We start from the raw sequence: 14,254 nt of genomic DNA, 5'->3' as shown, positions 1-14,254 counted from the left end.
GCTGGCTGCGATCCCACCAACAGATGGATAGATCATCGCTGTGGCCCACAAGGGCTGGGGAGATGGTTGATGCTCAGACAGTGACTGAATAAATGAATAAACACATATTTATGTTTCTCTATTTGCCTTCTCCCATCACATGCCTTGCTGGATAACTTTCAGGAGACTTTTCCAGGACCTTCCATGCCCAAGCTCTGCTGCAAAGTCCCATTCTTCCTCTGAACATCATTACACCATATAACAGGGGCACTATTCCAGGGGACTTTAGGGAGACATCGTTTAGACCCACAGCCAGTTCTGGCATCAAAACGACTTGGTACCAGAAAGGGAACTGTTCCAGGTGCAAGTGCCTCTGGTCTTCTATCTTCTCCCCAAATCTTTTTTTTTTTAATTTTTAAAAAAAATTTTTATTTATTTATTTATGGCCGTGTTGGGTCTTTGTTTCTGTGCGAGCTTTCTCTAGTTGTGGCAAGCGGGGGCCACTCTTCATCGCGGTGCGCGGGCCTCTCACTATCGCGGTCTCTCTTGTTGCGAAGCACAGGCTCCAGACGCGCAGGCTCAGTAATTGTGGCTCACGGGCCTAGTTGCTCCGCGGCATGTGGGATCTTCCCAGACCAGGGCTCGAACCCGTGTCCCCTGCATTGGCAGGCGGATTCTCAACCACTGCGCCACCAGGGAAGCTCGTATCTTCTCCCCAAATCTTATTCCCATCCTGCTCCATGCTGGCTTCCCTCACTTCTCCTACTACTGACCTCCCTCCTCATCCTTCCCTTTCCACAGTTCTCTCTCTAGAACCACCTCCTGACCACCAATTCTAAGGCAAACAAACTCTGACTTGTAGCTGCAACGTCTTTCAGAACTGCCTGCTCCAACTCCTACCGTGAGTGAAGCCCATCTCCCCCTCCTGGGTCCGCCGCACTCCGCAGTGGAGAGCTTTCTCCTCCCCTCCAGTGTTTTGTTCCACGAACAATTGCTAATCCCCTGGAGGAAGTCTTCTTTGACCTTCATCTGTATCTCACTCCACTGACACCAACTTTCTCCCCACCATCAGCTCCCTGTCTTCTCCTCCATCCTTACCCAACTTACATCCCATGGTCCACCATTATGATCATTTTCTTGCAAATTCACGTAAGTCCCTTGCTCCTTTTTCCTTTAAATGATTGCCCAAAAGACATCCATTGTGGATGAACTTCTCCACCTACATTCTCTAGCCCTGCCCCCATGCAGTAGAGCTTTGCTGGAGAAAAATCACATGAGTAGGAAGATTGGTGTCACTATAAATTCATGATCACCCACCTCAAAAAGTCCTGGATATTGTCCAGCAACTCTGCCATTTAGCCCTATTAAGCTCACTCTCCCACTCTGCTCAAAGACCCTTTCATGCCTCCTGCACGTCCCTCGGACCTCTCACCTTTCCCCTTGCCTCCCCTTACTCTCAGGTGATGACCTTGCTTCAGTCTTTGTTGGTGGAACAGAGGACATTTGGCAGGCGTGCCCTCTCTCTCACCCCCCAAGTCTGCAATCCCGTCTGCTTATGTGCTCATCTTCTTCCTTTCGGTTCCAACAGAGGGATGGCTCCTTCGCCTTTCAGAGGTCAGTGCCTCATCCTGAGATCAGGTGCCCCTGCCCAAGGTCAACCACCTCCATGGCCACACCCAGGGCCTTTTGTTCTGGGACCCAGGAGAGTCCATCTGTGAGATCTTAAACTCCATCACCCCATTCCTTTCCCTGCTGCCTACGCATCCAGCAGAGTGACTTTGGTCTCCATGCACCACCTGCTCTCCTAAATCCTAGACCTCTCCAGACCCCTGGCTCCCTCATTTCTCCCCATCTCTCCATCCCCTCCTGACCCTTCTTCTCTCACTACCTAGTCTGGACCTCAAGACCCTCACCAGCAGCTCCCGTAACACTCTCCTATCTGCCTTTGATTAACCATCTCTATTCCTAATCCTGGGTGCCCGGGGGCTGCCAGGAGAACCATGGCACCACCACAGACTTGTGGCTTGCCATTGTAATGGAAGCTTTGGCCCAAGTCAGTCCTCTCTCTTGTCTTTGTTCCGTTTCCTTGACAGCTCCTTACAGGGGCAATTTCAAACATCCACCACTTAGCTGAGCCACTTAACCCCAGGGGCTGCTTTCCGGTCTTTGTTGTACTCGACCTCTCTAAAGTGTCTGACCCTGCTGACCCTTCTCTCTCTGTGCAACTCACATTCATTGGCTTCCATGATGCCTCTGGCTCTTCTCCTACCTCTCCGACTGATCTATCTTATCCATTAACTCCCTAAAAGTAGTTGTTTAAATCTGGGCAAAGAACATATAATACTTTGCACAGTTCCTGCCAATTTTCTGTGAGTTCACAATTAGATCAAAATAAATGTTACCAAAAAGTGGGGGCAGGGGGGAGGAGAGGTTGTTCTATGTGGTTCCATCTAGTGTATTTACTCCAAATGGGTGTCCAGGTGCAATTTTCAAGTAGAAGTAGGATAGAGCCTTTGGACTGCGGTGGAGTCCCAGTTCAAAAGATTAGCTTTGGGCCTTTGGGCAAGTTGGCGGACCACTCCAAGCTTGAGGTAAACATAAAACATGGATATTGCCTCTTTCCTTGTAAAGAAATTATGAAAAATGTTTACTGTACTGCTTTATACAAGTATAAATAGCTTAATAAATGGGAACTTTATCATTAGTACATACGTATAGGTAAGGGGCTCAGGGAGCAATGGGGCATGTATTCTAGTGAAGTCAGTACATCACCCAGGGGAGAATAACTACAGAGGAGAGGAGAGGAAGGTGGGGGTAGCATGGGGGAGGGATGCGGGTAGGGGTGAGGGGGTGGAGAAAAGAGGAGGGGAGGGACATGAAGACAAAACTCTGAACAACATTAGTGTTTAAGGGGGAGGCCCAGGAAGCTGACCCAAGACGGAAGACAGCCACCTGTAATTTTCACGGCATTAAATTAAACTTTATTGTGCAATATTTCCCACATTTCACTCCCACCTTAGGAGAATGAGTGAGAAGATTCAGAGCATTTCAGTAATTTGCCCTGTGCCATATGGTATGTTACTAGCAAGGTTGGAACTTGAACTTAGGTCTCTGAGTCCTGAGTCTGGTGTTCTATTTACCAAAAAAGCTCTTACTCTAGGAAGAAAAATAATGTATGACTTTCTGTTGATGATCTACTCTGTGACTCAGTAACTGTATTTCATCTGGGGCTGGTACTCCATCCCTATCTTCTGTCAACACCAATTTGTGGTCACAAGAAACCAGATCTCCTGGTTGTCAATTTGGTCCTCTTCACTCCATCAGTGGTTTACAAACCGTGCTCCCCAGAACCTCAGGGGTTCCCTGGAGGTGGCTTCGCGGCTGCTGGAAGTGGTGAGAAGGGGGCAGCTCCAAATCCCCTGCCCCTACTTCATTGAGAGACGCTCCACGGCATCTAGTTTATTTATGGGGCCTCTGCAAAAGCTTTTTAAAAAATATTGGGCTCCCTATGTGAAGTAAGTTTGACAAGCCCTATATTATACTGCCTGTATCTGGGCCTGAATAGAATTAGTATAACAGGATAACAATGTTTCATGCTGTCCTCAATTCCTTTGGATGATCAAAATTTTCTAGTAGTTAAATGAGAAGCTTATTTCTTCTGGTGGGAAGGGAAGAAAAAAAAGGCCTGTGAATATCGAATTTCAAATTCCAAAATGAGGGCACGGTCCCCAGTTGTTCATGCATTTCAATCACTGATTCATTCAGGTTGTCCTCAAACATTTGTTGAAAACCTATCATTTGCCGTGTCCCATGTTTTGGTAGAATTAATTGTGTGGAAAATGAATGTTTAAAATCAAATCATATTTTAAATGCATTAGAGGAAAAATAATACCACTGTGTGTGGCGGTGAATCCTTTTCAGACTGTGATCACAATTAGAATAGTAATTCTGACTAATTAAAAATAAGAGGTTTTAAAAGGAAAACTTTCAAAACTGCCAAAATTAAAGAACCCCCCTTGAATTTAATATCTAACTCAGCCCTTGGCCTTTGGGGAAGTCCAGGACAGATCATCCAAGTCCAAACCCAGCAACCTTTGCTTTTCTCTTCCTCCCTCACAATGACCTTGGGAGAGGGAAAAAGAGGGAGAGAGTGGCAGGAAGGTGAACCTGCCCTAGAGCCCCCTCTCAACCACAGCTAGCACTGGTCACTTTCTATAAAATGGCTTGTTTCAATTTGGCAATCACTAGGCACTGGAGGTTTTGTTTTCCCAGTTCACAAATGAGGGTCCTGTGGCTAAAAAAGAGGAAGGAAGCCGCCCAGGGCCAGCAAGCCAGCAGGAGGTAGAGTTGGTCTCTAGATCAAAGTCTGTGGGCCTCCCAAGGTGTGTGATTGCAACAGGATTGGACAGGACAGTGAGGAAACAGGCTTCTAAAAGATCTGGGGCCACTAGAGGCTGAGGGTGCGCTCTGAGGCGTGGGGAAGCTATATCCCGACAGGGCTCAGCAGTTTAAACTAAACACGCTGCACACAAGCCTCACAGATACGCTGGGGTCATTTCTAAATGAGGCCTTTCATGTCCACTGTCTCCTCTAGTTCTCGCAGTAATGTCATAAAGCAATGTTCTATAATCACTGCCTTTTATCGAAAGAAAAGAGATTCACAGAGGTGAAAAGACAGGCCTAAGGACACCCAGCTAAAAAGTGGTGATGGTTGGATTTGTACCCAATTCTGTCTGGCTCTGTTTTCCGTGATTTCCCTCCCACTTCCCAGGGGCAGAGGATGGGATGAAAATGGATGTGAAAAAGCTCGGCCCGATGCTTAGTCAATAGCGTGACAGAGAATGCAGAGTCCAGTGGGTCAAAATCATTGGAGGGACTTGACTGGGGCACACAACATGTCTGGAGAAAAAGACGAGCACATTACTTGACTGCGAACTTTCTTCTGAAACACCAGCCCTTCCCCACCCTGGGCTTATTCATGTAAACAACCACCATTACTAAGAGAACAACCTGCCTCCAATGAAAAGGTCTTGGGGAGAGATCAGATCCCACCACCTCCTGAAGGCATCCTTGTTCTGGCTCCTCAAAAGGAATTTTGAAATGACAGACAGGCAAAGGGTGCCTTGGTCCTCAGACTTGATAATTCTATGCCTGTCTACTCAGCTGGTGTCTTGGTCCCCCGGAAATGGAGTGTTGTGCTATTCAATTATTCATGTATTAAATCATCCATTCAACACATGCTATTGAGCACCTACTATGTGCCTGGCCCTATTCAAGGCAGTGAACAAAACAGACGTCCTTGCCCTATAGAGCTTATATTCTAGCACAAGGATGTTTGCCTTCTTGTCCAGCACTTCCCAATTCATAAAGTGTTTCCATATCTACAACTCCATTTGACCCTCACATTAACACAAGATGGGTAGGGTAGGAGCCATGATCTACATTTACCAGTAAGAAAATAAGCCCGGGGAAGATAGGGGCTTTGCCCAATTACCCATGGCCAGCTGGTGGCAAAGCTGAGAGTAATACCCAAGAATTCTTCTTTTGTTTGATTGTTTAGAAAAATATTAGCTAAGTGGAATCTTTGAAATAATATAACTAAAATCAGTGGGGATGCAAAGCACATTATTAATTGTGGACAGTGGCCACCTCAAAGTTGAGTGAGAATGAATTAATCTAAGGCTTATTTGAGAGAGATTTTCATGACCCTCTTCCAGAGCGCTTATCAACACAGTAAAAAAAGGGAGTGGGTCTCAGCTCCAACTCGCCCCTTCCTCAGTGCAGCAGTGATCTAAGTTCTTTATCCTGGACCCATCTTACTCTGCATGAATTTCATCTTGATGCATGTGCCTGGAGAGAGGCAAAGAATCTCCTTCTTAAACTGGAAGGATCTGCAATGTAACTTTAGTGGGCAGCACACCTTCTCTTCCAAAGGGTCACTCAAAAGGGCAATTGCTGTCTTTGTTTACAAACTCTAGAGTGATTCCTTACTCTTGTACCAAGAACTCTTGAGTCCTGGTCATGTGTGCAAACAATGGAAAAAGAGAGATGAATGCAGTGTAGGACATGAAAAGCTGTCTAGTGGTGCCCTGCGACATGAGGCCAGGGGCTTCTCTACCATAGAAGCAGCTGCTGTCCTGTCCCAAAGGAAAAATACACTCAGGTCTCATATTTTAAGATTATTTGGGGGATGGGGACTTGGCCAGCCCAGCCTTGGTTCTTGTGAAACCTGGGATGGCAGGGCCCCCGAGAATAAGATGTCCAGGTGTGAGGTTAGAGGAATCCCACAGAGAGGCCTTTTGAGGTCATGGTCCCTGTTACTCCTGCATAGCTCAGAGCATTCTTTCAGAAGTGACAGGTCTGTTTTTTGCTGAGTATGTGGAAAGACACGAGGTCACTGAGATGGAGGGTTTGGGATGTCTGTGTGCTGTAATGGAAGGATTCAAGGTGACATGATACAAAGTGACTTCCCTTCCCATCTAGGTGCAGCTGTGATATCTTGGTGCGGTGGGCCAGAAACCTGCTCATGTGTGACTCCTTGACTAGACTGTCAGGTGCAGGCAGGGCAGGGACCGTGCCTCTCTTCCCCATCTCTGTTATCTGTTATCTCTGTTACCTCCTGCTCCTCTATAGGCCTGGATACAGAGGAGGTGCTAAATAAATATGTTGGGTTCATTAGTAAATGGGTGCAGAGTCTGAGGTGTGGGGAGCAGTGAGAGTGAGGTGAGCCAGTCTGGATGAGAGCCTGGACTCAGGTTTCAGGAGCTGGGCTCCGTCCTCCATGCCCAGCCCAGCTTGCTGGCCTGCATCCCTTTCCAGGGGCACCCTCACCTCGGCAGACCGGCCTGTGGTCACTCCAGGCTGCAAACATGTCGCTGACTTTCATACAGGTGATCCGCTTGGACCCTTGCAGGTCATAGCCCTCGTTGCAGGTGAACTGGACGCTGGATCCTAACCTGGGAGACAAGGCGTATCTGTGAGCTCCACCCCTGGGCCTGCCAGGTCCCCCCTGAGTCCTTCCTAGGTCCACAAAGAAGCACCATGCCGAACTTTATTACTCCTCTGGCCCTTCATCTCCGCGCCACCGTTTATCACTTAAAATCTCCATTGGAAGGAACACCTGCTCTTCATCTTCTTTTTTGGACCGTTTAATGGTTTTAGGATCGAGTTAAAAGGTGAATTTGTGAGCGAAAGAGCAATCTTCTGAGATAAGTATTAGGACAATTAGGACAGCTAAGAGTGGGTGGATGATACCCATAAACTTTCATGAAAGTGAAGGATTATGAGAAGATGCCTTGATAGTTAGAAACTTTACAAAATGCACTGTCTCGGGGCCCTAGGGTGTCCTAGACTATCGGAGGTGTGAGCTGCCTGCTGGCACGTCATTCCTGACGATGGCAGCCCTTTGTACCCTGGGTATAGGTCTGCTGGGTGACACTGGCAGTCTACAGCCCTCCCTTCCCCCTTAAGGTATGGGTACTAGTCCCAGGACTGGACCAAGAGAGAATGTTCAAGGCCAAAGCTCTTCTCCAGGAAGTGATCCTGTATCCACACGGTCCTCTCCACTCTACCTCCAGGAAGGCCAGTCCCTGTCTTCCCCCCAACCAGGCCATCCCACCCTTCTTGCAATAAGAACATTCCCAAACAGATCTTACCTGAAATCTGAGCCTAGTCTTTTGCCCCTTTCAGGTATGCCAGGGTCTGGACACATATTATGCCCTTGGGACACACCAACCTGAGTTACTACAAGGCAAAAAACAGCACATACAGAGATGGATAATCACAGGAAGAAACCAGCCGGGGCAGTGTCGCAGGGTGGGAGGTGGACGCAGAGACAGAAAGAGGCCCTGCTCTGCTGGGGCCTGTGGGGTTGCTGGGGTCTACTGGGCTCGGGTTTCCCGAGTGTGCAGATGGGGAGCTGCTTTTGACAAATTCCTTTGGGAGCAAAGTCCAAGTGAAATTCATCAAGAGCATGTGGGCTCAGAGGCACCCCAAGCCGACAGCCATCCCGTTCCCTTATCCCACACCAGCGGCCAGAGGTGGACAGTCCACAGCCCCCGGTGACCTCCCCACCCTTCCAATCTGCTGATGGCGGCTCTAGATGAGATGAGCCCCCCAACCTCAGCCCCCAATGGAGAAATGACTCAAAGAAAGTTAAATAAAAGGTGGATGTGTGGTCAGAAACGGTAAAGAATGTAAGAGAAAGCTGCAGTCTGAAGTTCAAAGCAGGGACTTGAGCTCAAACACGGATATTTCTGCTGAGAAACCTCTTCCCACCGGACAGTTCTCAATGCAGAGTAAGCGGTAACCAGAGCATCCCCCGCCCGTGCCGCTGGCCGAGGGCACCGAGGTAGCCCCTGCGGTAGCTCTGGCAGGTGCTGTGATGCCCTCACGTTCGCCAATACCAGAGTCCTGTTTTTAAAAGCCACGTGCACGGTACTCTAGGTTAAAGGAGAAGCTTGGTCAAAGGACGGCGGATACACACAAAGTCAGTTTTCTCCCGTCTCCAGTGGAGAAGGTGGAAACCCTCCGGCCCCTGCAGTTCATTGTTCTTGAGATGCTGTGAGGCTAGAACTCCCTCGCACCTCTGGAGTCCTGGCCTTGGCCATGACCAGGAGCCAGAGTTCCACTCAAGCCCTCACCAACCCACAATCCCGACAACGACCTCTAGACGAGGGATGACGGGGAGTCTGGAGCAACGTTCCCTGAGTTGGCCCATTTCCCTCTCACCCAGTCAATGTCCCACAATATGAGCAACGTGCTCCATCACTCACTCACTCACCCACTCATTCCTGCACATGGTACATAACAAGCATTAATTGAACACCTACTGTATACAAGACCCTATTTGGATACAGTGGGAAGTGCCAATGTCAGGTATAAGATATGACCACTCCACTGTCCTCAAGGAGTTACATGAACTATGGAAAGAAACTACAGAACCACAACGGGGAGGTGATGAAAGACACAGCTACAGGGAGGTTCAGAGAGAGGACCCATCTCATATTGCTGAGAGAAGCATGGAAGGCTGCCTGGAGGAGGCAGCATTTGACATGGAGCTACTGAGATAGTAGGATTTAGATACATGATAACAGAGAAATGGCATTTCAGGCAGACAGATGGGCCCGGGGAGCAAGGTGGAGACATGGAAACAGAACTGTAAGTTGTTCGGTGTGCCAGAACAGGAGGGAGGGTATGAGTGACATGGAGGAGTGAAGGTGAGGTTTCAGAGGTCAGACTTTGAAGGGGCTCGAGTCTGATCCTAAAGACGATGGGAAGAGTCCTGAGTGGGAAAGGGCACTGTAAGATCTGGATTGCCCAGAGGGAGGCCAGTTGCTGTGAAATGAGTTAGAAAGTTTTGTGTTCATTCAGGTAAAGGACAACAAGAGCCTGGTAGTGTGGACAGACATGAAGTGACAGGAATGGACGTGGCAAAGAAAGAGTCATCAGGGCTTGTGGAAGAGTAGGGCATGGGGAGAGGGGGCAGGGGACTTCCTGGCCCAGCGACCTGTGAGGATGCAAGTGAGTTGATGGAAGTGCAGCAGTGGGGAATCCCATTTTTGACTCATTTAGTCTCATTTCAGAACTGTTTGAAGCTCATTTCTACTGTTAGAAACCTGCCCAAATCTCCAGGGAGCCCCGGGTATGGCTGGCCAACGGAACCTGGGCATTTGGACAGACTGAGTGCTCAAGCCAGAGACCGGTTACCCTCTTGGTTGTGTGGTGACGAGTACAAGGCCTCTTGGGCAGCCTCCTTTTCTCCAACATTCCACAGCGCCAGGCTCAAGCCAGTCGCTCCCACTGGACGTTCGTCCCCTACTCCCATCCCCTTCCTTGCCAAACCTCTACTTCTGAAACTTTCACATCCTCAACTAAGCTACGTCAACATTCCCCCAGTCCAGGACCCTTCAGGCTCGGCTAATAAGATGGAAGCGCCATCTCCAAAAGCAGAGCAAGCCCCTGCCTCCTGGGGCCTCAGTGTTTTGCGAGCAGGCGGGAGGAAGGAGAAAACTGGGGCTTCCAGGATCCCCAGGGGCAGGAGGGAGAGAGGACCCCTGAGCTGTACCTGCGGGTCCATCTGTTGGCAAGCCAGCCTCATCGTGATCCATCCCTACTGAGGATTTCTGAGCTAAGCGCCCACCTTCTTTAGGCCCTGCCTACTCAACCCTGTGCCCCGACCGCCCCCATCCAAAGGCCCCGCTTACCACCACATGGGAACCACACACCACCTCGCAGCGTGTTAAGACTGCACAGCAGATTCTTGCCTCCTTCTCTCGCTCTCTCGTTCAGAGCTGACACTGCTCAGCGTAGCACAGAGGAAGGCTGACCGATGAGGATGTGGCTGGACGGGAGAGCCGAGGCCACGGCGAAGCCCACCCACCGAACCGCAGCCCCTGACGTGTATGGCAAACCTTGCTGCGTCCCCTTTAATCAGCCAGCCCGAAATGAGGCTCAGGTGCCATCCAGGAAGTTGCAAGCCCAGTGGTGAGCAGCTCATACCCCCCCAGTGCCCTCTCTTCCTGGGAGGACCGAACAGGTGACGGCATCCCCGTATGAGCCTTCAAGGCTCCCCGGAAACAAGCAAACTCAAATCCCAGTGAACAGTTTACTGTCGGAGTTACAGAGGCAAAAGGCTTTTCCCCTTTCTTTCCTGAGTTCCAGCCTCCCCTGCCTATTCAAGACCAGCCGCTTGTGCTTGTAGCATGAATTTGCTCTTGGCTGCAGGGCGAAGACACCGGAAGGTGATCCTCGCCCCAGTCCCTATGGTGAGGAAGAAGCCGCAACACACCCAGAAAGACAATGCCTTCTACCCAAAGTGAAGGGAGCCACAGACACATGGGTGGTCAGAACCAATGGCCGGGGGCCCATGGTGCCCACAGACTGGTAAAGGCAGTAAGTAGGATCCAGGAGATGTAAGTGTGGCCCACTCCTCCCCTGAAGTTCAGGACATCTGTCCACAGGGAATCTGGGCAGAACACAATGGGCCAGACCCCTGCAGACATTTGGTGACCTGCCTCCGAGGCAGCTTGAGTCACACACCCATTCCTCCCTGAAGGAATCTCAGAAAGGAGACCAGTACCTTGTTGTAGAGAAATGTATATTTTTTCAAAGAGGTTTTGAATTTTATTAAAATACGGTTTCTTCATCTTTCTGAGGGAGTTTTTGGTACCTCTGAGAACTAATGAAAACCATAGACCCTTCCCTTCCACCCCAAAACGCACCCACAACAACACATGTGATTTTCTAGAAAGTTCATGGACCTCCTGAAGTCCTAGGTCAAGAAGGCCCAACTCAGATCCAAAGGAGAAAGGGAGGATAAGGTTTTGCATCCCCATTCTACAGATGGGGAAACTGAGGTGTTAGGGCCTGGGGTAACACAGTTACCTAAGGATACAACTGGGATAAAAACGTGCTCTCCCAAATCAGAGCAGTTTCCTTAAAGTTTGCCTGTGGCCCCAGGGCAAACTCTGAAGTTGAATCGTGCCTGCCTCGGTTCCTCTGGTTTCCTGTGGCTGCAGAAGGAAAGTCTGTGAGGGCCCGGGCCATGTCTCGAGCCTTCCCTGCAGACCCCTGACCTAACCCTCTGCTCCTTCCTTTGACTCCCTAGTCAAGCACAGAAGCAGGGCCTTCTGGCTGCCCTCTGCCATTCAGCCCCCTTGTGGCAGGGTGACCAGACAATGGTTCCCAGAGGCAAGGAGTGGTGCCTGTCTCCAATTGGAGGACTTGAAAGACCAGAGAAAACCCACAGCCAGGCTCAGTTTCGTCACGGCCTTGGGACCAAACTGCCTCTCCCCCCGCTGCTCCCTGCCACCCACAGAACGGAGCTCTGGACCCACCCATGGCCTCTCTCTGCCCCTCTCCAGCAATTACTTCCAGCACCTCAGGAGAAGGGAGCACATGGAAGTGAACAAGGAAAGGAGAGGGTCAGCAGGGAGCAGAGACAGAGAGAAAAAGAGGGCGAAGCAGATAGGGTGAGGGGGGAGGAAGGAGAGGAAAGTGCAAAGAGGGAGGACGAGTGGAAGGAGAGAGAGAAGGGCATGAGAAGCAGAGGGCAAAGGGAGGCAGAAGGTAGACCAGAAGGCCAGGTGTTTGGGGGACCAAGGGAGGCTCCCTGCCGCCACCTCCAGAATGAAAAAGGAGCGTTTCTTGGAAAAATCTGCTCTGCTTTCAAGTCCAGCCTCCTGGAGTGGCCCAGAACCTTTGGGAAAGCCTTCCTATGCTCTAGCTCAAAAGCCCCTTAGCCCAGGCTCTGATCAGGTGCTTCTGGAGTGACATTCCGGACAACTGCCCAGCATTGGACATCCTCCTTTTGATCTTTCAAACATCAATGGCAGGAACACGTTTCCATGGACAGAATCTGCCCCATGTCCAAGCAGCGAGCCCCTGGCACTGCCCCATCAGCTCAAGAAGCAGGACCCCCACCTGTAGTCCACCTTTTGCCCAGCCAGGTCCATGGACCCTGGTGGAAGGTTCTAGGCATTCCCCTCTCTCCCCTTCCCCCAATCTTGCCTTCGGAGCTGGAATCAGGGACTTGAAGCCTCCAAAATCCCAGCTGGAGTCTACTGACTCCTAGACGAGCCAGAAAAAGGATTGTCTTAGCAGGTGGAAGTGATTCAAAAGGAAAAATAAAGAAAGAAATGTAGCAGTAATGACTCCCTGGATTGCAGTTAGAATGGGAAGTGAGGGAGAAAGAAGAGGCAGGAGGGGAACGGGAGGAGGAACACGAGAAGACAAAGGGCAGGCCCCGGGGCTGCTCACTGGGCACCAGGTTAGTGTGTGCGCACGCGCAGACCCGGGCGGAGGGAAGCAGGGCTGAAGGGACATCAGCGCAGCATCATCAGGCTTCCCCGCGGTCACAGCGCTTGCGGTTCTGGCCTAGAGCGAGAGGCCTGGCCGGGCGGACACTTACACACAGATGTCTTCTGGCTGTTATCTTTGCTGGGCATCAGCTTCACGCCTCGAGACTTCAACTCAATTTGCTTCTTGACTAGAGAAGAGGTGAAAGGAAAATCAGGCTTAGTTGTCATATGGGACTGGGGATGGGTCCCTCCAGAATGATCCCTCTCTGAGCTTGGGACATTCCATGGTGGGTCCAAGCCAGAAGCCCCTCTGGGCAGGGATATACTAAGGGTAGCGTTCAAGTGCAACAGGGTCTCAAACACGGAGAAGGAGCTGCTATCAAGGCTGGCTCTCCGGGGTGATCTCCCTGCAAACTGGTAGCGAGGGTCCACATGCGAAGCCCCGCAGCCCGCCCTCTGCAGCTCTGCTCCCCTCCCGATCCAGTCCTGGCCAATTTCTGAACCAGCCCTGGCCAGGTGTGTTACATTGGATTAGGGCCCCAAGGTGTCACCCTCGCTGTAACCACAGCTGTTGCAATGTGACTGTAATCCTTCCTGTTAAAGAGGTGGAGTATATTTCCTCCACCCCTTGACTTTGGGTTTGGCCATTATGGAGGCCTTGACGTGTCCAAAGATTTGAAAAGTGCCTGCCAGATTAGGCTTGCCCACTTGAATCTCTGCCATCGTTGGGAGAAGACATGGCTGGTCCTGGGAGGGTGGGAACACGAGGAGCAGAGCCCGTCATCCTAGCCGAGCCCAGCCCACACCCGCTGACCTACTGTGAGCAGGGGCAGCTGAGTCCGGGAGGTCACTGGCGGATGGTCTGATGGACTGAACTGGGTTTTGATCCCAACGCTAAGTCTAGTCCATAGCTCATCAGGACTTGGCCAAATAGCGTACAAAGGGCCCCAGAGCCAGAACTCCACGATTCCAAAGGCTATTCCTCTGAATCCATCAACCTCCTTTGGGTCTGAGTAACCCTATGCTGCAAAGCATTCTGCTGGTTGCCAAGGGCTTCATCCTGTCTCTGGTTATATGGCTTGGTTTATCTGTCCAGCCCCAGAACCCCCTGCCGGGGGGCTCAGCCCCTCTCTTACTGGAACCAGCAGCGGTAACAACTGTGACCAGCACTTCCTATGTGCCAAGCCCCGGGCTGAGGGCCTTACAAGTTCTTTACTTAAATCAGCATCACTGACCCCTTTCTTTCTCTCACACCCACACACGATCTATCAGCAAACCCTTCCAAATATATCCCCAGTGCAGTTCCTACATCTGCATCTCTGGTCCAAATCTCCAAGACTTCTCCCCTTGTTGCCATGGCCTTCCATCTTCCACACTTGCCCCCATCTAATCTGTTCTCAACACGAGATCCAGAAGGATCTTGTTAAAACACAAGTCAGACCAAATTACATCTCTCCTCAAAACTCTTCAGGGGC

General features: G+C 50.5%; 1 protein-coding gene across 6 annotated transcripts in view; it reads right to left on the bottom strand.

Moving 5' to 3' along the window:
• The window catches only part of CSMD2 (CUB and Sushi multiple domains 2), a 661,810-nt gene that overhangs the window by 318,947 nt on the left and 328,609 nt on the right, over positions 1–14,254 (bottom strand). For all 6 annotated transcript variants that reach the window (XM_061184511.1, XM_061184512.1, XM_061184513.1 and 3 more), the window contains exons 7-9: positions 12,890–12,967; positions 7,635–7,722; positions 6,811–6,935 (exon numbers count right to left, since the gene is read on the bottom strand). In XM_061184511.1, coding sequence (XP_061040494.1) covers positions 6,811–6,935; positions 7,635–7,722; positions 12,890–12,967 — 291 coding nt within the window. The remainder of the gene's footprint in view (positions 1–6,810; positions 6,936–7,634; positions 7,723–12,889; positions 12,968–14,254) is intronic.

This window comes from Eubalaena glacialis, chromosome 3 (assembly GCF_028564815.1).
Source record: "Eubalaena glacialis isolate mEubGla1 chromosome 3, mEubGla1.1.hap2.+ XY, whole genome shotgun sequence".
Lineage (NCBI taxonomy): Eukaryota > Metazoa > Chordata > Mammalia > Artiodactyla > Balaenidae > Eubalaena > Eubalaena glacialis.
The sequence above is the reverse complement of the archived record's forward strand: the minus strand, read 5'-3'. Positions and strand labels throughout refer to the sequence as shown.